The sequence below is a fragment of the Pelophylax lessonae genome (assembly GCF_965119305.1).
Source record: "Pelophylax lessonae genome assembly, chromosome: 3".
Classification (NCBI taxonomy): domain Eukaryota; kingdom Metazoa; phylum Chordata; class Amphibia; order Anura; family Ranidae; genus Pelophylax; species Pelophylax lessonae.
In genome coordinates this window covers 578,863,144-578,885,256 of record NC_138770.1, presented here as the reverse complement: position 1 = coordinate 578,885,256, position 22,113 = coordinate 578,863,144, and the positions used below count along the sequence as shown (strand labels likewise).

The 22,113-nt window shown below is 43.4% G+C and overlaps 1 protein-coding gene across 2 annotated transcripts in view; it reads right to left on the bottom strand.

The window, feature by feature from the left end:
- Positions 1-22,113, bottom strand: part of UGP2 (UDP-glucose pyrophosphorylase 2) — a 241,091-nt gene that overhangs the window by 157,438 nt on the left and 61,540 nt on the right. For both annotated transcript variants that reach the window (XM_082250159.1, XM_082250158.1), the window contains exon 2: positions 503-630. In XM_082250159.1, coding sequence (XP_082106285.1) covers positions 503-616 — 114 coding nt within the window. In that variant the 5' untranslated portion in view covers positions 617-630. The remainder of the gene's footprint in view (positions 1-502; positions 631-22,113) is intronic.

Below are 22,113 nucleotides of genomic sequence, written 5' to 3'. Positions count from 1 at the left end.
GAACTGCAGACAATGACCCAATTTAATGCAGTGCTGTATTAATAGATGAAGGAATGTATTTTGTATTTCTTTTATGCACGAGGCCTCTTCCCTTAACAGAGTTAATATCTTCCTCCTGCGATTTAATCCACTGTACAACAGAGCTTAGACGTTGGGGGAAAAAAAAGCAAAAAAGGGAAAAAATAAAAAGACAAATCTGCATTTGCAGGTTTTGAGTGGTCAATTAGGCTCTTCTATACTCCTCTGAGTAATCAGCAAATATGCAAAGCAGCATCCAGGTCAGGGTGTGTTTTTTCCCCATCAGAATCCAGGCATTGGGGAAAATAAACGTTTCCTGAACTCAAATACTTTCCACAGAGCGAAATGTTATACGTAACCTGCAGATTTCAGTGCCTGGAATCTCCAGGATCTAAACAGGTTGGATTCGTAAAAGAAAAAAAAAAAAAAAAGCTACAATTATATAATTATATTTAAAAAGAGAACCAGAATGCTGCAGCAGTACCGGTAATTCAGCCTCAGGTGCAGTAGCTAATATCTTTTCCAGGTCGGCCTTCATGGCCTCCTCCAGTTCTTGTCTGATGGCTTCCTGGAACTGCGACATTTCTCCCCCGGACATTGCCGTACTTAAATCTAAAAAACAAAATGGAAATCGTATAGGCTTGTTAAAACACAACTTTCAATAACAATCTGCTATGAAAAGACACGTAACCCACAAAATTGCTGATTACTTGAAAATGTTTTACTCTAGATTTTATCTTGGGCAGTTTTCTCATATTGCTGCCTGCGTAGTTTGCTTCTGCTTCTATGTAAAGCAAATAATAGGCGAATATCTGGGACGGTTGTATTTTTTGGAAGTCAGCGAGGACTAAAATAAAAAACAGAACACTTGCTGGCTTTCATTTTAATCCCATGTCACCGTCGCCTCCTGGCCCTTTAAGGGGTTTTAGATGCTGGGAGGCGGGCAGGGTTTATGTTTATGGGACCACCATGACTGGCTGTCACAGCAGTCACATGATCAAAGCTGCTTGCAATTGGGAGCTTTCTGCTAGCCACCAGTAACTGTGCTGGGAGAGCGTGGAGCGCTCAATCTCGGCACAACCGCTTTTGCATTATTGCACGCAAATATACGCCCACTCAGTGCCAAGGCCCACTCTCCATATTTGTGTGCTGTTGGCACCAAGAGATTAAAGCAACCCTTTGCATTGAAAATTATATCATGAGTGCACCTAAAAAACAGTCTAACTCTCATCTGACACTTCTATACCTGGCCACCTCTGCTAGCCAAGGGTGGCCAAAGACTGGTAGCAAAGAATAATCTGCCCAGCCTGCAAAAAAAAAAAAAAAAAAAAAGACGGATTACTTGGCTGAAGGTCAGCATGTAGGATGCCTTACACTTGGCATAGGATTTGTAAAACTGGCGCAATGAAAGATTGGAACAAAAAAAGGTAATCTATTGTGTGTAAAGGCCCGTACACACGTACCGATTGTCGGCCGTAAAGATTCGGCCGACGACCGATCGGCCGATTGTAGGCTTGTTAGTATGATGCTTCCAACAGCCGACAGCGCACTTTCGGCCGAAAAGAATCTGTCGTGCAAGCATTAAAATTTTTGTTGGCCAACACCAGAACGGCCGATTGTTCGCCAGTCAGTACAGATTTCGGCCGACAGACAGCAGATTTGCAAGACTGGGCATGCTCAGAAAAGAAAAAAGACAAGGAAAGTTAACCATCACATGACATCACTTCTGCAGTCGGCTGTTGTTGGCCGACAAAATTCGTGTGCAGTCTTTTGTACTTTTCAACAGACAAGACAGCCCTCGAACAAAAGACGGCCGATCGTTCGGCCGACGATCGGTATGTGTGTACGGGGCTTAAAAGAGCTATACTTGTGCCATTTGCTTCCTCCAAGCTTTCCTACAGCAGCCCTTCAGCTAGCCATACACTAGCAGAATTTCAATAGAGAGATTTATACTCGAGAATATTCATTCAGTTTTCCCCATTAGCGGGGTCAAACCGACATTCATTTTCAACCAAAGTAACGAGAAATTTCAAAGATGGAAACTTCTTTCTTGACCAAATACATTTTTTGACAGTGAAAGTTGTTTTTGTTCGGAAAAGGCCATTCGTTCTTTCAAAAAATCAAATGTTAAGCGCAAAAGACATTTCCAAGTACTTTCGAACAACATCTATCTAGTCAACAAATGTACGGAGAATCTTCTTATAGACATTTGTACAAATATTTGTTCGAAAATCTACTACTGTATGGCCAGGTTTCATTTCAGTTGTTCACATTGCAAATGACCCATTTATATCAGTTTACAGTTTAAATACTCTAATCAGTTTAACTGTACTACATTATTTCTTTTGGATAACATAGCTTGTGATTGGCATTTACACAGCACACACGTTCACAGAAACTGTGCCGAGATAGCAAAGTATCATCTCAGTGCTGTATACATACATACATAGATAGATTCTTATGGCCATGTGCTTCTAGTTGTAAAGCTTCTTTGTGAAATTTATAAAAATGTTTTAATGCATTACCAGGTTAACAGTAAAAAAAAAAAAAAAAACTCAGTAAACTTTCTGTCGGAAGACCTCTTTTCCCTTGTAGGCCTCTTTTCCCTGACTACTCAGTGGACTGTAGAAGAAAGCCACTACTGACATTCCCCCTCTCTTTAACCCCAATATTAGCCTATGCCTCTAGGAGCCTGGCTCTCGGCACTCTAACAAACCTCTGAGGGCTTCACAGAACAGCTGTATTTATACTGAGATTACATTACACACAGGTGGACTTTACTAATTGGGTAAATTCTGAAGGCAATTGATTCCACTAGATTTTAGTTTGAGGTATCAGAGTAAAGGTGGCCATATATGTTACAGTTTTTTGTTCAAATTCCTTTTGATTTACCTTAATTTATGTAGTTCAAGGTTTTGCCTGATGGCATACAAACAGTACGTGTTTAGATTTGACCTCATATTATATGGTTTTGGTAAATCTAAAATGAAAATTGTACAAAAAATGTGTATACAGTAAACCCCCCCTCCATTGCGGGGGTTACGTTCCGGACCCAGCCGCGAAAAGTGAAAATCCGCGAAATAGAAAAACCTTATTAAAAACGCATTGTAGGCATGTTTTTTTTACTGTCACTGTACGTGTAAAAGCATTTTAAGGTCTTTAAACACACTTTTAAAACAATAGAAACTAATTTAAACACATAAAAGATACTGAGAGACAGAGCAAGAGCTATGGAAAACACAAAAATATTTCATTTTTAATGATTTATATAATAAAATAACTTTTACAAAAAAAAAAAAACGCAATATACCGGGACCGCAAAAACTGAACCGCGATGGAGCGGGGGTTTACTGTAATGTGTGACCAGGCTAAAGGTGGCGGAATACAAATGCATGCCACACTTTTCAGATATTTGTAAAAAAAATTTAAAACCATTTATCATTTTCCTTCAACTTTACAATTATGTGCCACTTTGTGTCGGTCTATCACATAAATCTCAATAAAATACATTTACGTTTTTGGTTGTAACAGGACAAAATGTGGAACATTTCAAGGGTTATGAATACTTTATCAAGGCACTGTATATCCTAGTAGCCGGACGAGCATGCACATGTGTTATCACAATCTGCATGCCAGTCCCAAGCCAAGCAATTGGGAGAGTTGAGGTACATTTTCTCACAAAAGTAAGTACACCCCTCACATTTTTCTACATATTTTATATCTTTTCATGTGACAACACTGAAGATATGACACTTTGCTACAATGTAAAGTAGTGAGTGTACAGCTTATATAACAGTGTAAAATTTCTGTCCCCTCAAAATAACTCAATACACAGCCATTAATGTCCAAATTGCTTGCAACAACAGTGAGTACACCCCTAAGTGAAAATGTCCAAATTGGGCCCAACTAGCCATTTTCCTTCCTCGTGTCATGCCGTTACAAGGTCTCAGATGAGAATAGGGAGCAGGTGTGAAGTTTGATGTTATTGCTCTCACTCTCTCATACTGGTCACTGGAAGTTCAACATGGCACCTCATGGCAAAGAATTCTCTGAGGATCTGAAAAAAATAATTGTTGCTCTACATAAAGACAGCCTAGGCTATAAGAAGATTGCCAAGACCCTGAAATTTAGCTGCAGCACAGTGGCCAAGCCCATACAAGGGTTTAAAAAGGACAGGTTCCACTCAAAACAGACTTCGCAATGGTCGACCAAAGAAGTTGAGTGCACGTGCTCAGCGTCATATCCAGAGGTTGTCTTTGGAAATAGACGTATGAGTGCTGCCAGCATTGCTGCAGAGGTTGAAAGGGTAGAGGGGGTCAACCTGTCAGCGCTCAGACCATACGCCGCACACTGCATCAAATTGGTCTGCATGGCTGTTGTCCCAGAAGGAAGCCTCTTATAAAGACGATTCACATGAAAGCCCGCAGTTTGCTGAAAACAAGCAGACTAAGGACATGGTTTACTGGAACCATGTCCTGCGGTCTGATGAGATCAAGATAAACGTATTTGGTTCAGATGGTGTCAAGCGTGTGTGGCGGCAACCCGGTGAGGAGTACAAAGACAAGTGTCTTGCCTACAGTCAAGCATGGTGGTGTAATGGTCTGGGGCTGCATGACTACTGCCGGCACTGGGGAGCTACAGTTATTGAGGGAACCATGAATGCCAACATGTACTATGACATAATGAAGCAGAGCATGATTCCCCTCCCTTCGGAGACTGGGCTGCAGGGCAGTATTCCAACATAATTACCCCAAACACACCTCTAAGATGACCACTGCCTTGCTAAAGAAGCAGAGGATGAAGGTGATGGACTGGCCAAGCATGTCTCCAGACCTAAACCCTATTGAGCATCTGTGAGGCGCAAGGTCTCTAACATCCACCAGCTCCTTGATGTCTTCATTGAGGAGTGGAAGAGGACTCCAGTGGCAACCTGTGAAGCTCTGGTGAACTCCATGCCCAAGAGGGTTAAGGCAGTGCTGGGAAATAATGGTGGCCACACAAAATATTGAGGGTTTGGGTCCAATTTGGACATTTTCACTTAGGGGGGGTACTCACTGTTGTTGCCAGCAGTTTAGACATTAATGGCGGTGTATTGAGTTATTTTGAGGGGACAGCACATTTACACTGTTGTGCAAGCTGTACACTCACTACTTTACATTGCAGCAAAGTGTAATTTCTTCAGTGTTGTCACATGAAAAGCTATAATAAAATATTTACAAAAATGTGAGGGGTGTACTCACTTTGGGGAGATGCTGTATAACTTGGCAACCTACCTCCTAAAAAAATGTTGTTTTTAAACGTATCAGACTGAGAGCTGGTCCATAGAATTGGAGAGTCAGATATGACTAAAACGTATATAGCCATGGCCAAAAGTTTTGATAAGGACACATATCTCATTTTCACCATGTCTGCTGCTTCAGTGTTTTTAGATATTTTTGTCAGATGTTACTATGGTATACTGAAGTATAATTAAAAGCATTTCATAAGTGTCAAAGGCTTCTATTGACAATTTCAATAGGTTTATTGAAAGAGTCAATATTTGCAGTGTTGACCCTTCTTTTTCAAGACCTCTGTATTTTGCTCTGGCATGCAGTCAACTTCTGAGCCACATTCTGACTGATGGCAGCCCATTCTTGCATAATCAATGCTTGGAGTTTGTCAGAATTTGTTTTGTTTTTTTGTTCACCCGTCTCTTGAAGATTGACCACAGGTTCCCAAAGGGGGTTAAGGTCTGGGACATTTCCTGCCTATGGACCCAAAATTTAGATGTTCCCCTATCCACTTGGTTATCACTTTTGCCTTATGGTAAGGTACTCCATCATGCTGAAAAAGGCCTTGTTCTTCACTTATCTGTTCTTCGATGGTTGATAGAAGTTGCTCCCAGAGGATGTTTTTGTACCATTCTTTATTTGTTGCTGTGTTCTTAGGCAGAATTGCGAATGACCCCACTCCCTAGGCTGAGAATCAACCCCACACATGAATGGTCTCAGGATGCTCTACTGTTGGCACGACACAGTAGCGCTCACCTTTTCTTCTCCGGACAAGGTTTTTTCCGGATGCCCCAAACAATCGGAAAGGGGATTCATCAGAGACAATGACTTTACCCCAGTCCTCAACAGTCCAGTCTCTGTACCTTTTGCATAATCTCAGTCTGTTCCTGATGTTTTTCCTCAGAGAGAAATGGCTTCTTTGCTGCCCTTCTTGACACCAGGCCATCCTCCAAAAAAAGTATTTGCCTCACCGTGCGTGCAGATGCACGCAAACCTGCCTTCTGCCATTCCTGAGTAAGCTGTGCACTGGTGGTTCCCCGATCCCGCAGCTCAATCAACTGTAGGAGACAGTCCTGGCACTTGCTGGACTTTCTTGGGCACCCTGAAGTTTTCTTCACAAATGCAGTGGAAGTGTTTATTAGATTAAAGGTAATTTTCATGGCAAAGGGGGGCTTTGCAATTCATTTGATCACTCTTAATAACATTCTGGAGTATATGCAAATTGCCAGCATAAAAACTAAGGCAGCAGACTTTGTGAAAAATATTTGTATCATTCTCAAAATTGTTGGCTACCTCTGTAAATACATACAGCCCAAAGGACAGGCTAGACGAGAACACAATGTGCAGAAAAAAGCAATGCTGCTTATGCTGTACAGCAAAATATCAACTACATAAAGGATGGGCGAGTCACAAGAGTACATGAGCTTTAACCAATGTTTTAGCAGAAATAAAATAAAAAAAAATCTATTTCAACTGTTTAATCTTAGCGGTTTGGTGAGCACTGCCATTTGTCTGCCAATTACAGAAATCGTAAAATAGTGGAAGGACTGCAGCCCTTTACAAATAAGCTGGATGGCAGAGATATAAATGAAAATGCTGTACAGTAAGCACAGCCAGAAGAGACTTACCATTGTTACACATTCTGTACAGAACTGAAGTTACTGGCAACACATCGGACTTGTCAATCTAGCAGGCACTTAAAGTCTATATTCGTTTTTGTAGTCCCTATGGACTCTGACAAGGTGAGTGTTGAGCACACAAGTGTCAGCCTCGGTGATAAGGAAATTACTTGTTTGGTGAACTGAAAGCAGGCAGCGGAATTCCTCTTTCAGATTGACGTTTAAATTAGAATTGCACGAACCACAATCACAACAGTAAAACAATCAAGCCCGGTGTTTATGTGTAAAGGTATCCATACATGGGGGAGGAAAACAAAACAAAAAAACCTGTTCAATATGAATTATTCCAGTTATTTCAGATAGCTACCAGACTTTATGTGCTGGGAAGAGATTAAATCAGAGCACAGTAACTGGACAAGCTACTAAACAGATCAAGGATTGTTTTGTAGCATGATGTTCTATGGATAGACCGTCCAGTAATCTCTTGAAAAATGCATGAATATGTGAATATATCAGTGGCATCGCTATGGGGGGTGACACTATCAAGTAGGAAGTGATATCCAACCTTGATGATGTCACCTCCCTCAGGGCTGGATTAACGTAGGGGATGTTGGAGCTGCAGCTCTAGACCCCTGTCTTAGTATAGGCCCAACCACCCAAAAACTTTACCCTGGCACTGCCAATGGCCACTGCTGCCCAGTGCCCACCACTGTCTAGTGTCCACTGCACTGAAAATGATTGGTTGCTAGGAACACCGAGCGCCCTAGCAACCAATTAAGTGCAAGCACAGGCCCAGGCAAAGGAGTATTAACTTCCTCCTCCCTGCGCTGCCTCCAAGTGCCCCACCTCCCAGGTTCCACCCCACAGACGCCGGAACAAAGACTTTGGTAAGGGGGACCCGCCAGCAAACAGGACAGGTCACTGTCCAGTAAGGAAAAAGTGGGAGAGGAGGGGCACAGACTCTGGGAGTACCGGTTTGTGTGTGTGTGTGTGTGTGTATGTATGTATGAGTGTGCGTGTGCGTGTAGCATTTCAGCAGCCAGGGAGAGGGGGTTTTTCTGTTGGGCAGTCATTCTCTGTCATATTGTGTGTGGGGCACTGGCACACATACTAGGGGGGAGGGACCAACTCATATCAGAGGACCCCTTACATCACAGTCTGCAGAGATCCACCTTAATTATTGGGGCGGGGGGGGGGGTGACAGCATGTATTACCATACCAGGTGACACCAACCCTAGTGACGCCACTGAAATATATCACGCTTTCCACTTCCAATAGGCACTTAATACAGTTTTATCTTCCCTCATAGTGTATGTTATATAAGCAGATAAGTTCAGTTGTATTGAGTACCTAGAACCTTAGCTTTATCGGTCAGGGGGGTAATTCTTCCCAATGACCAAAAGTGTAAGGATCATTCTTCCCACTGACCATTACACTAATATACCATGAGTTGTACAGGTGAATCTCAAAAAAAAAACAAAAAAAATTGGTTTATCAAAAAGTTAAATTTCACTAATTCAGTTCAAAAAGTGAAACTCATATTATACGGATTCTTTACATACAGACTGACCTCAATCAAATTAAATGAAAAAAATGCTTGAAATATATCACTCTGTGTACAGCCACAGCCAAAAATTTTGAGAATCACACAAATATTAACTTTTTACAAAGTCTGCTGCCTTTTTATGATGGCAATTTGCATAGACTCCGGAATGTTATGAAGAGTCACCAGATTAATTGCAAAGTCCCTCTTTGCCATGAAAATGAACTTAGTCCCATAAAAAAAAAAAAACATATCTACTGCACTGGTGAAGAAGGCTTCAGGGTGCCCAAGAAAGACCAGCAATCGCCAAGACCATCTCCTACATTTGATTCAGCTGCGGGATCAGGGCACCACCAGTGCAGAGCTTGCCCAGGAATGGCAGCAGGCAAGTGTGAGTGCGTCTGCATGCACAGTGACGGAAAGACTTTTGGAGGATGGCCTGGTGTTAAGAAGGGCAGTAAAGAAGCATCTTCTCACCAGGAAAAACATCAGGCACAGACTGATAATCTGCAAAAGGTACAGGGATTGGACTGCTGAGAACTGGGGTAAAGTCCGGAGAAAAGGTGAACACTACCATCATTCTTGTGTCATGCAAACAGTAAAGCATTCTGAGACCATTCAGGTGTGGGCTCAATCACAATTTTGTCCAAGAACACAGCCATGAATAAAGGATGGTAAAAAAACATCCGTCGAGAGCAACTTCTCCCAACCATCCAAGATCAGTTTGGTGAGGAACAATGCCTTTTCCAACATGATGGAGCATCTTGCCATAAGGCAAAAATGATAACTAAGGTGCTTGGGGAACAAAACATCAAAATTTTGGGTCCATGGCCAAGAAAATCCCCAGACCTTAACCCATTGAGAACTTGGGGTCAATCCTCAAGAGGCAGGTGAACATAAAAAACCCCACAACTTCTGACAAATCCAAGTCTTGATTATGCAAGAATGGGCTGCCATCCGTCAGGACGTGGCTCAGAAGTTGATTTACTGCAAGCCAGGGTGCATTGCAGAGGTCTTGAAAAAGAAGGGTCAACACTGCAAAAATTGGCACTTTGCATAATTAAATTTTCAATAAAAGCCTTGAACACTTATGAAATGCTTAATTCTACTTCAGAGAGGAAATCCCTTGTGGTCACCAGAACTAGTGTGCCCATTGGAAGATGTCACCCTTTATTCCTGTTCTGGTGACCCTACTTCTCCTATGGATCACAGGAGTGCAGTTCGTTCTGCACTCCTGTGACTAATTTTCAGCTGACAGTGGGCTAAAGTCTGTTGTCAACTAGACGTCACTCAGTCTAGGTGCTGGATCGGCATCTGGCTTGGGAGACTGAGCCAGCCATACCCACTTCCTGCACAGCCCGGCGCTCCAGTGAGCACTGGAGGGGCAGAGCAGAGAGCGGGTGACTGACAGTCAATGCTTTCTGCTCAGAGGGGAGGGGAGAACTGATGGGCATCAGCTGTGTTTAATCACTCAGTTCTCAGTGTAGAGGCAGTAGGGGGACAGATGCAGTGTTGGCGAACCTTGGCACCCCAGATGTTTTGGAACTACATTTCCCATGATGCTCATGCACTCTGCAGTGTAGTTGAACATCATGGGAAATGTAGTTCCAAAACATCTGGGGTGCCAAGGTTTGCCGTCACTGACCTAGGTGAATATGGAGGTTTCTTTTTGGAAACTGGAACTTCTCTTTTATTGGTGACAAATAAAGCAATAGAAACCTGACAGTGGTCATAATTCCTCTCCACAATATCTAAAACAAGAAATAAAAAAAAAAAAAAAAACAACCACACATTTTGCCTATAGTTCTATTATACAGCCAATCTGTACTGAGAAAACACATAGGCTGCCATTGCTCCTTTTGAAAATACAAACTGTTTGGCCGCTATAGTCATCCAAAGCCTTCAATATTTGGAATCACTGAATCACTAACCAGAAATAAGTATGTAAATCACGACAGATGAGAATTCCAGTGCCTTTTTGGACTTTAGCTCTATACTTGTTCTGGGTTAGAAAACCATGGCCAGAAACAGCCAGCTTACTCGTTTTTCTAGATGGAGGTCAGCAGTAATAGCTCTGTTCTCTCTATACAGGAATCCAATGCATAGGTATACAATCATGGATTTGATGAAGGCTGCAGGAAGGCAGTGGAAGTGGATTGCAGTGCATCGATTCGTTATGAGAAATGGATGATGCCATTTCACATTGAGTCACAAGAGTCCGAGATGGACAATGAACTGGAAAGATCCAAAAATTAGAACAATCAGGAAAAAAATTCAGGAGTGATCAGCATAGAGCATATAGCTGTGTATATATAAAAGTTCTTCTTAGAAACATTTAAAATGCATTTTCCCTTTATATAAACTGTAGGAATACTAAAACGTTTCATAATTACAGGTATCTATTTTCAGTAAAGTAATGGATGAAATTTTTTTTTCAGACCTGGTGTATGGGCCTGTTCACACCAGAACGCTGCGTGGGAAACCTGTACTCCGTGCAAGTTTCCTGTACCACTTACTCAAAACGCACTGGGTATGTGATCTGCTGTGGGTGTCAATTCTAAAAACACCCCAAATGCAGATCGCAAACATTGTGCGTTTGCCCGTACCGGATTGCATGATACCGCAGGGCTATGCGATCCTGGTGCGTTGTTGAAAGCAGTGCATGCACAACTTTTGGCGAGATCCAGTGCAATGTCAGCCCATTCAAATGAATTGTTTGAAAACTGCATTGCACTGAATCGCACAGGATCAAGCTCCACATGTTCAGTGTTAACTGGCACTAAATGCATCCTGGAACTTTGCCGGATTCCTGCCCACAATCTGGGGATGAATATTCTAAGTCACATTTGCATACCTAAAATGTGTCCCCATTAAATGCCAGTCACTATCCCACCACATTACTATTCTGGAAACAGAGGTGCTGCAGTGAACCCACACTAATAAACTTTGGGGTTTCACAAATGAGAAATCACAGGAGACACTAAGAGCTACAGTGCTTTTCCTTCGCTCAGCAAACACATGAATACTTCAACTTTTCAGTTTAGCCATATGTAACCGGGAAAGAAAAATAAGATTGGGGACCAGCTGGGGAGGCAAGCAGGTTTTCTATATCTGAAGAATCCCTAGAGGTAGCAGCCTGAATATGTACATTCCAGACCTGTACTCAGCATCCAACATATGCTTTACATAGAATATCAACTCTCCCCTGCAAATACTTAATCTAACATAACCTCCCCCCAAAGAAATGTGCCTAATCAGAAACAAATGCTATTCCTACAGTTATCCTGTATGGTACATGTAAGCATTCCTGTCACCATGGCCATAATTGGCTAGGGCAGCACGCAAAGTGTGTGTATGCGCATGCACGTGTTTAGGGGGGCGCAGCACTGGTTTCATTTTTTATTTCTTTTTACTTGCCTAAGATTATCCCTGTGACCTATGGTTAAGAGTTGCTCAAAGTGGACCTCAAAGTGAAGATTTGGCCTCTAGATAAACTTATTGTGCCTCAGGCTCGGTTCACATCTATGTAGTTTGTGATTGGTGCTTTCTACAGTGCATTTTATCACATATGATTTTACCGCGATTTGCGTTTAATGCTTTTTTTTGTTGCTCAAAACTCAAATTGCGGCATAAACACACTACATGCATTTCTGTAGCTTCTCCATTGAAGTCTATGGAACCAAAAAGCGAAAAAAAAAAAAAAAAAAAAAAAAGCACCGTTTTGCATTTAAGTCCCTGACCCTTTACAAAAACGTAGCGACTGAAAGTAGCATAGATGTGAACGTGTCCCATAGGAAATCATGTTAAATTAACTGTAGTGCGTTTCTGCAAAAAGCAGCAACGAAAGCAAAGGTGTGAAGCAGGCCTAAAGCTCCACTCACACCTATGCAGTTTGCTTTTTCTAGCGTTTCTGCAGTGCTTTTTTTTTCCCCACGCGATTGTTGCTTTTTGTGGCAAATTTATTATTAGGCAGATAAAAAAAAAAAAAAAAAGATGCAAAATCTAAAATCACGGCAAAAACGCACTACATACCTTTTTGCGTTTAATAAAGTCCCTGACCCTTTCCAAAAATGCAGAGGCACAAATTGATGTGAACGTGTTCCATAGGAACCCATGTTAAAATTAATGCACTGCGTTTCTGCAAAAAGCATGAACAAAACGCATTGGTGTGAATGTAGCCTTAAGAGTATCCTGAAAAACGTTTTGTCTAGAAGTGTAAGAAAACGGATCCTACGATTCGAGTCTCGTGGTTGTATATCTGCAGTGTGAGAGGCTTCGCTGCCTCGGACTGTTAAGTTAGCCATAGATGGGTAGAATTTTGGACAAAAATTCTTAGAAAAAGAAGGCTCTAAGAAAGTTTTTTCCTTTTTCTAATCAATAGTAGGTCAAATTAGTGTCTGTTTTTGAACACTGTGATGAGAAAATCTAAAAGGAGCAGGGTGGAATTTCTTTTTCATAAACAAGTGAATTTCTAAGTGTATGTGGTTTTCATAAAGTAAAGTCCATTCATTACAAAATTTACATTTTCCTAAGGCTTTCAAAAAGGATTTTCATTGAAAATTCTATCCATCTTTAGCAAGCTTTAGACCCATGAGATTGTACTACTTAAAGTTCTCCTTGCTGGAGAGAAAGCTGTAGTGCAAGGATCTCCCTACTCCGATTTTATTCTTCCTTTGGATCTATGCACCTCTGCTGCTGCTTCGATTACTAACCCACCTGTCATCAGACCACAATTTGTCATTTCTGACATGAAGAAGCAAAGCACTGCCTCTACAAAGATGACCACCTCTAAAGTGGTAGGGATGTAATGGAGACAACATTAAACTGCAGGGAGCCCAAAAGCTATATACTGTTAAATAGCGATTTGTCCTCCCGCTTTTGGAAAAAAAACTTTCACAGTACATGTCCTCTCTAAAGCACCCCCCCCCCCCCTCCATAAACCGTAAGCACTAATAAAATGTGTATGTGAAAAATTAAAGCGGAGGGCCACCAAAAATAGGGAAGCTCTGATTGTCTGCCTCCTCCACCCCTCCACTGCCACTTTTGGGGGTGGGGGAACGATGTCTGGATTTCACAGGTCCAAGAAGACTGGGGCTCATTCACAAAGTGCATGTGCTTCGCACATGTGCAGTAGGAAACCAGCTGTGAAGCCGCAAGGCTTCACTGCCAGTTTCCCTAAGTCAAGATAGCGGCACCAGCACCCGATAGCCGATTGAAGAGTGATTGAAGTGTTTGTCGGCTCGGGTAAGGACACTGCTGGAAGCCTGGACATGCAAGTGTCCTAATATTAAATTCAGCAGCTACAGTATTTGTAGCTACTAACTTATTTTTTTGGTTGGGGGCAGCCTTGAGCTCCCCTTTAAAAACTTACCTGCAGACATAGGTCTCTTAAGTCTCATATAAAGAGAAAACTGCCCGCACACCACCACAGAACTGATGCAAAATAATCCCTTGATTGTCTTCACAGTCAGGGAAGCAAGAGAGGACAAAATGTTGACCACTTTAAGCCACAGAGAAACCATAACACTAAAGAGAGTGAAAAGTGGTCACCTACATTTTCTGTACGTGATCGTGAAAGGGAACAAATTGACTCTCTCAGAACTACGCTCATAAAAAACGAGGCAGAATAAATGTCATTTTTAAAAAATTCCACACTCAATCAATGTAAATTACCTATGCACTAGAAAAGGCAACGGATATCTTGCTAGATTAACATGCCGCTAGATCAGATATAGCCTACATTCCAAATGACACCTGCAAATTTTGAACACACTGTAAAAATGAGGAGCAGAGGTTCACGCTGATCTAGTTCAACAACTTTTAGATGTTAAATATAATCACCCAACTCAGCATAAAAGACATACACTACCCCCAAAAATAATACAATATGCAAGATCACTGCAGCCTTCAATTCAATATAACCAATATATGTAACACAATATAACAATAAGAAAGGTGAACATAAACATAAAATAGGCACTCTATAAAATAAACACCACTGTGAAAGCCCAAGTGACAAGTTGTATGACAAATAAAGATTACTTCATCCTGCAACAGTTCTAAAACTCTTCAGGAAAGTTCAATCTCTCCACCGGGGAAAAAAAGTGCTCCAACACCTCTTCCCAGCAGACTAGGACTCCGCAGACAACAATGCCTCTCTTTACATATTGGCATATAACAATTATACAGAATACTTCCATCCCCTTGAAAAAGTTGGAATAGACGAAACGCTGGTTTGCTGGTTGAGAGACATCAGCAGTGGCACTGGAAGGGACACAGTGTATACTTCCGGAGCTGAAGTAATTAACCGATTGGGGAAGGGTCCGGTGGGTGGAGGCCATGGTGGCATCACACAAAACCAGCCAGGCTAATCTTTTTATTCATTATCTGCACTTTTTTTTTTTTTTTTTTTTTTTTTTAAAATCGGCAAAATGCAGATATGGGATTTTTGACTTACAGTAAAATCTATTTCTCTGATGTTCATTGACAGACACAGCTTCTGGTATTCTTAACCATTTGGGTTTTACTGCCCCCTACAGGAGTAGGACACTAGGCAGAAAAAAAATTCTGGCTACACCCATGGGCAGTCCCAGGGGGTATACTCCCTCTCTCTGCTATAGCCACTCAGTTTTGTTACAAGCAGTGTCAGGAGAATTATAACTCCACAGAGGAGTGGTGCTGTGTCCGTCAATGAACATCAGAGAGATGGATTTTATGGTAAGTCAAAAATCCCATTTTCTCTTTCGTTCATTGACTGACATAGCTTCTAGTACTCTTAACCATTAGGACGTCCTAAAGCAGTGTTAAACATAAACATAAGGGATGGGAAACAAAAATTCAAGGCTAAAAACATTAGTCAACCAGGCAACAGGGGCTCAAACAAACAACAAGAGCCCACCTGAAAAAAAAAAACAAACAATACACCCTCAAAGAGGATCAGGTCCTTTAAACAGCAGCCTGCAAATCCTTGCGGCCAACGGAAGCAGATGCCAACACATCCACTTTATAAAACTTAGTAAAAAAGTGCACCGACGGCCAGGTGGCCGCCTTGCAAACCTGCGTCACTGACGCCGCATAATGGAATGCCCTGTAGAGTGCACCTTGACAGAGAAAGGAGGAACCTGACCCCTGATGGAATAGGCCTGAACCACAGTCTCTCTGATTCATCTAGAAATGATCGCAGAGGAAGGGGACAACCCTTTACGAGGTCCATACGAGGTCCATCCGTGAGCACAAATAGAGAGTCTGACTTCCTGAAAGATTCCGTAGCTGCCAGGTACACCCTAATTGCCCTGACCACATCCAAGGCATGTAAGACAATTTCCTTCCAATGTTTAAGCCTGGGACAAAGGGAAGGTAACACAATGTCTTCACTCAAATGAAAATTAGAGACCACCTTAGGAAGGAATGACGGACAGGGGCGAAGCACCACCATATCCCTGTGAATCACCAAATAAGGCAAACAACAGGATAACGCTGCCAGGTCCGACACCCTGCTCGCAGAGGCAATAGCCACCAAAAAGGCCACCTTCTGGAACAGCGTAAGCAGGGGAAACCCCCGAAGATTCTCAAACGGAGACTGCTGGAGAACAAAAAGTACCAAATTGGGGTCCCAAAGAGGCGAAGGAGACCACACTGGAGGGACCAAAGTGCCAAACACCCTGAAGAGAGGTACGCACCCGAGCTGTAGCCAAGGGTCGTTGAAAGAAGAGCAACAAGGCCGATACCGGGCCCTCGATAATCCTCAAGGCCAACTTCTGTTCAACCCCCTGTTGAAGGAAGGTCAAGACCCGAGCCACCGAAAAAGAGCAAGGAGGAACCCCAAGGGATTTACACCATGCATTGTACATCTTTCACGTAAGATGATAGATCTTCCAAGAAGTAGATTTCCTAGCTTTTGACAGCGTAGGAATCACCGATTCAGAAAAAACCCTATCCGTCAGCACCTGGCTTGCAATAGCCAAGCCATCAAAACCAGCGACTTTAAAGCAGGCTGGAAGGTTGGCCCCATGGAACAGCAGATCTTCCTTGAGGGGAAGCCTTCAAGGAAACGTTGGCAACAAGCCACACCAGGTCGCCATACCAGGCCCAGCGAGGCCAGTCCGGGGCCACTAAAATGACCAGAATCCCTTCTGCCTCGACCCTGTAGAAGTCTTGACAGAAGCTTGAGAGGAGGGAAGGTGTAAAGCAGATGATACTGTCCCCACGGGGCAACCAGCGTTTGGCATCCGCTAAAGGATCCCGTAACCAAGCAATGAACCTATGTACCTTTTTGTTGAGCAAAGACGCCAACAGGTCCACCTTGGGGTTGCCCAACCGGAGACACAACTGATGAAACGCTTCCGGATGAAGAGACCATTCCCCCTTGGTCTAACGCCTGCTGACTGAGGTAATCCACCTGGCAAGGTTTCACTCTGGGAAAGTGAATGGCGGTGAGGGCTGGAACGAAACGTTCTGCCCACCTGAGAATGCCGGCTACCTCCAGAGCTGCCACGGCAAAGAGGGGAAAGCGTTGGTGACCGACACATATTGGAATGTGAAGGTAAGCATCTTTAATGTCAATGGAAGCAAGAAAATCCCCGATACAAGGAAGCCAGCACTGTGTGAATGGACTCCACCCTGAACTTCTGCAACCGCACAAAGCAGTTCAGCGTTTTGAGGTCCAGAATTGGACGCATCTTGCCCTCCTTCCTGGCGACTGTAAACAGGTTGAGTAAAACCCCCTGAAAACGTTCCACAATCGGAACCAGGACAATCACCCCTTGAAGCAAGAGATCTTGCACCACCCCAAAGAGGGCCTGTAAGCGGACTGGGGACAGTCGCACAGTGGAAGGAAAGTAATTTTTCTGGAGGGCGAGCAGCAAGCTCGATCTTTTATCCGGATTGTATGACTTTGTGGACCCACTTGTCTTGTACCAGGGAAGTGCACGGGTCTGGGAACCAGCGGAGATGTCCCCCCACCCATATAGGAGCGCACCTTCATGCTGAAGGAGCCTTGTCTGCCGGTCTGGAGAAGCCCGCTCTCGACTTGCTAGACCAAGTTGGCTTGGATCCATCCAAGGAGGCCCCGAAAGGCGTCGATCCCTTGTCAGTTGATCCTGAGGGATGAAAACTTCTTATGAGCAGAAAAGGAGGGCCCACGTCTGCAACGAGGGTCATTGCCCTTAGTAGCCTGTGGAAGAAAGGTACTCTTCCCCCTGTGATACCCTTAATGATGTCATCCAGGTTAGCTCCAAACAGGCGATCTCCTTGAAAGGGAAGAACAGCCAGGGCTTTTTTAAAAGTCTGGTCCGCAGACCAGCTTTTTTGCCAAAGGACACGCCGAAGGATCACTGCCGAAACAGCAAAGATGCAGCACAGAAACTGCAGCCCCTGGACCAGCTGGTCCATGAGCTCAGCAAAGACAGGGGGGAACTGTTCTCCCTCCAGGTCATGGCATTAAAGCTTAGCCCACTCAGTCAGAGTTTGCGACACCAGGGCAATGGTGAACACTGGTCTCAACGCAGAGCCAGCCAGGGTGAACATATTGCAGGCCACAGCCTCCGCCTTTGTTGTCAGCTGGGTCCTTAAAGGCCGGAGACTCTTCAACCAGAATCATGGTTTATTTGTTTAACCTGGAAACTGGAGGGTCCACCACCGGTGGGAACAGGTTAAACAACAGGGGGAGGAGGGGGAACCCGGGGATCCCACTGTTCCAGGTAGGGGCCCCATGTCCACCCCAAAACACTCCAGTGGAAGAGGCTACTTACCATACCATTGAAACAGGATGGGCACCGCTCCAGACAGACCACCTCTCCATCGGAATGGGGGGGGCTGTTGGCTAGGAGGAATGCCACGACTCAGGCCTAGGCCAGGTTGTATGCACCTCGCGAGACGTTTAACTCGCAGGCCAACCCCGGTCCAGAGGGGCTATGTCGTGGCCGTCCTAGCGCGGAGCTGAGGCATGCACGCGCGCACTGGCCAGACTGTGGGTGGGGGGGGGGGGGGGACCACAGGATCTAGATTATCCAGCCCATCACCCAGTCAGGCAGTTGATTGCAGATTCTCACGGGAACAAAATAAAGATAGGAAAAAATTAAATTTAAAAAGGAAAACATTGGCAGGACTGCAGATCCCAGCAAGAAACTAGGTCCTTACTCCTGACTAGGCAGAAAAAAAAACTGAGTGGCTATAGCAGAGGGGGAGTACACCCCCCTGGGACAGCCCATGGGTGTAGCCAGAATTTTTTTTGTCTTGTGTCCTACTCCCGTAGGGAGCAGTATAACCCAATGGTTAAGAATACCAGGAGCTGTGTCTGTCAATGAACGAAAGAAAACCCCATTTTCAGTGGATAATTTTCGGCAGCCGATATATATCGGTGCATTCCTAGAAGTAATCTGTATAAGTGTGATATGCCAATTTGTAAAAAGAGAGGCACTGTTGTCTGGCAACTCCTAGTCTTCTATTCACGGTGGAAAGGCTGAACTTCAATAAAAGTTTATTTAGAACTGTCGCAAGATGGATTAATCTTTTTGAGCTCTGAGAACAGTAGAAAGACTGAATTTTCTTTAGAACTGTTGCAAGATAGACTAATATTTGTCATACAACTTGTCACTTGCGCTTTCGCAGTAGTGTTCATTTTTTTTTTTTTTTATATAAACACATTTTATGTTCACAGCGCCTTTCTTATTGTTATATTGTGTTACAACTTTCAGAAATTGTCGGTTGCTTCCACTTCGCACTGTCTCACTCGTACAAAAAAACACCAGATCCAGGACACCCTTTCTGCTGTAGCATGGTTTGGAAGTGTAACCCACGTCTGTCTGGCTCTGGATAGTAAAGCTCTTTGAGTGGTAGGAGGCCCATCTGTAACAAGAGAAGGATTATGTGCAGGGAAAATTTCTCTGCTACCATGGTTTGACTATTGCAAGAGTTTAATAGAGAACAGATACTTCAAACTAGCAAAACAGCTTTCTACTCAGATCTGTCAGACATCAGAAACGTTAATCAGGAAAGTTATCCAAAGTTTCCCAGTAATATTAGAAATGAAAAAGGCCAATCTATCAATATTGTGCAGTTGACAATAGACTAGAAGGACTTTATTATCGAATGACTTCTTTTATTGCTCTGGTATCAAAATCTTGAAGTCTTGAATATAAAGTCTTGAAAATCAAAGTCTTAAAAATCAAAGTCTTGAATATCTAAGACACGTGTCAAACACAAGGCCCTCGGGCTGAATTCGGCCCTCCAGGCTATTTCATGTGGCCCTCGCACCTCTCCTGCAGCACCCCCCCCCGGCTCTGCCCCCACCTTATCTCAGCAGTTGGCAACAGAGACGAGGAAAGAACTCCACTGTCAGATCTTGCTCTTCTCTGTGCAGCCGCAGAGAGGATCGTATGCCCCCTCCGTCTGAGCAGTCGACAGCAGAGAGGAGGACATAACAGATCCTGTGCCTCTCTGTGCAGCTGCAGCACCCCTTAGTCTACGCCTTCCCTGGTCTCAGCATTCAGCAGACTCCAGCCCTCCTCCAGACCCTGCACTTTCTGCTTCCCAGTTCCGCCCCAAGCTTCTTCAGCAGCACAAGGTATAAGGGGGGGGGGGCACTGTAAGGGAGGGTGGAGGGACTCTGACTTCTGATGGTGGGGGAGGGATGGGAACATCTGATGTAAGGAGGGTGTGGGGTGCTCTGAACAGCAAGTCTTACAGATACAACTGGCCCTTTGACTCCAACCATGGCTGATGCGGCCCGCAAGGAAATGGAGTTTAACACCCCTGATCTAAGGTATGCCAACATGTCAAAACCATTGCATAGGATTATCAGGGTCTCTGATCAGAGAACCTCTTGTGTAGCTCCAAGCTGATCAAGTTCAGCCACTTCCATTGTAAACATTTACACACTCCACCATCAGGGGCACACATTTTAGACTGACAACATGGGAGCACAATGGGGAGATACTTGTCACGAAATGACAAAAAGCGATTGACAAAGGACATTTCTGGCAGGATCACGCTGTATGCTTTTAACGAAAGCTGCAGATTCAAAAACATGAAAAGAAAAGAATTTTACAATTTTAGCAAGTTAAGTTTAAAGGAAAAGTTTACATTTTTGTAAAGAGCAAGAAAACTACAACTATTGTACAAAAATACCAGTTTAAAAGACCATTTCACTCATCTGGCTATTACCCTATGACCATCTGTGTCCCAAGGTGTATAAATTTATAAATGGGTTGCCTATCCAGAGGAAAACATGGCGCTTAGTAACTTGTGACATAGCCCTATGTTTAAGGTTTATTAATTTGCCACACTGGATTCATTGTTTGGCAAATGATGACATTTTAGAAATGGGTTCATTTAACGGAACGTGATGATTATAAAAAAATAAAAAAAAACAACACACACACACACACATCTTTTATAGCTGAGCCCTTTAACAGCATACTGTTGGGTGCAGCGTCAGGACACTGCATCTAATTTACATTTCAGTCTTTCATTTCATAGACTTTTTGCATGCCTCGTTTTTCCACTCCGCTGCTTTTTCTAATATTGCTGTCTAAATTGGCAGAAAATATAGTACTTTCTCTCTACTCATTCCAATGCTGTGCTACATACGAACAGAGCCAAACACAGTCAGCTGTTATTGTTACCGGTCTGATGTTCTAAGCACTCAAATGCGGTCATTGAGCTCGTTCTACATCCAGGCCTGGCAGAAACATCTAAAAAAACAATTACTACACATTTGTAGTTACAAGAGCATGGCTTTATAGATATTCATACAGATGATCACAGACACTTCTAATTTTTCAGAACAATAAAACATCACATAATTCCTCACACTAGAAGACAAAAAGGACACCATAACTCAGCCATGCCAAACAAACCATGTTCCGCAGCGAGGGGCTGTAGCGGAGAGCAGTGTTTCTCAGTTATGTACCCCTCTAGAGAGGGGGTCTCAAAACTTTCTAATCACAAGAGCCAGTTTACCGTCTTTCAGACTTCAAGGGGGCCAAACCGTGCCCAGTTGGAGGAAACAATGTCCCATCTTTGATATTAGGGGAAGGAATAGTGTTGGTGTCAGTGGAAGGAATTATGCCCCGTTGGTGTTTTTAGTAGAAGGAATTAGGTTCTATTGTTGGTGTTAGTGGGAGGAATAGTGCCCTATTTTTGGTTTCAGTGGCATGAATAGTGCCTCAATGGGCAGATAAGGGCAAGCAAAAGGCCGCATTCAGCCCCTGGTCCGCAGTTTGGAGACCATTGCTCTAGAACATCAGATGTTTGGGCAGCACTTTATGTTCAGTCTCACTTTAAAAGTGCCCCAAAGTTCTGTATATGTCCTACTAACTTCCTACATATTTCCTAGATCTACATGTAGGTAATCTGGACATGACCTGGCCTATAAAGTCCCTAAAGAAACAGTTTTGAAGGACTTGTACTGTATAACTGTTTCCTCAGGATGAAAAAAGTTAAGGTGACATTAGGTGCCCAACCACTGGCATGCCAAAGGCTAGATGCCTAAAATCAAATGGTGGCTTAGCAGCACAAAATGCAAAAAAAACACTGTTTATACTACACTAAGGTGAAGACAAGGGGATAAGAGTAAGTAAGTTGGTCGCCTGACAAGTAGCGGACCGTGCTGTGCAATTGGAACCGTTCTTTTTGAAGTCGCTCCGACTTAGAAAAAAGGTTC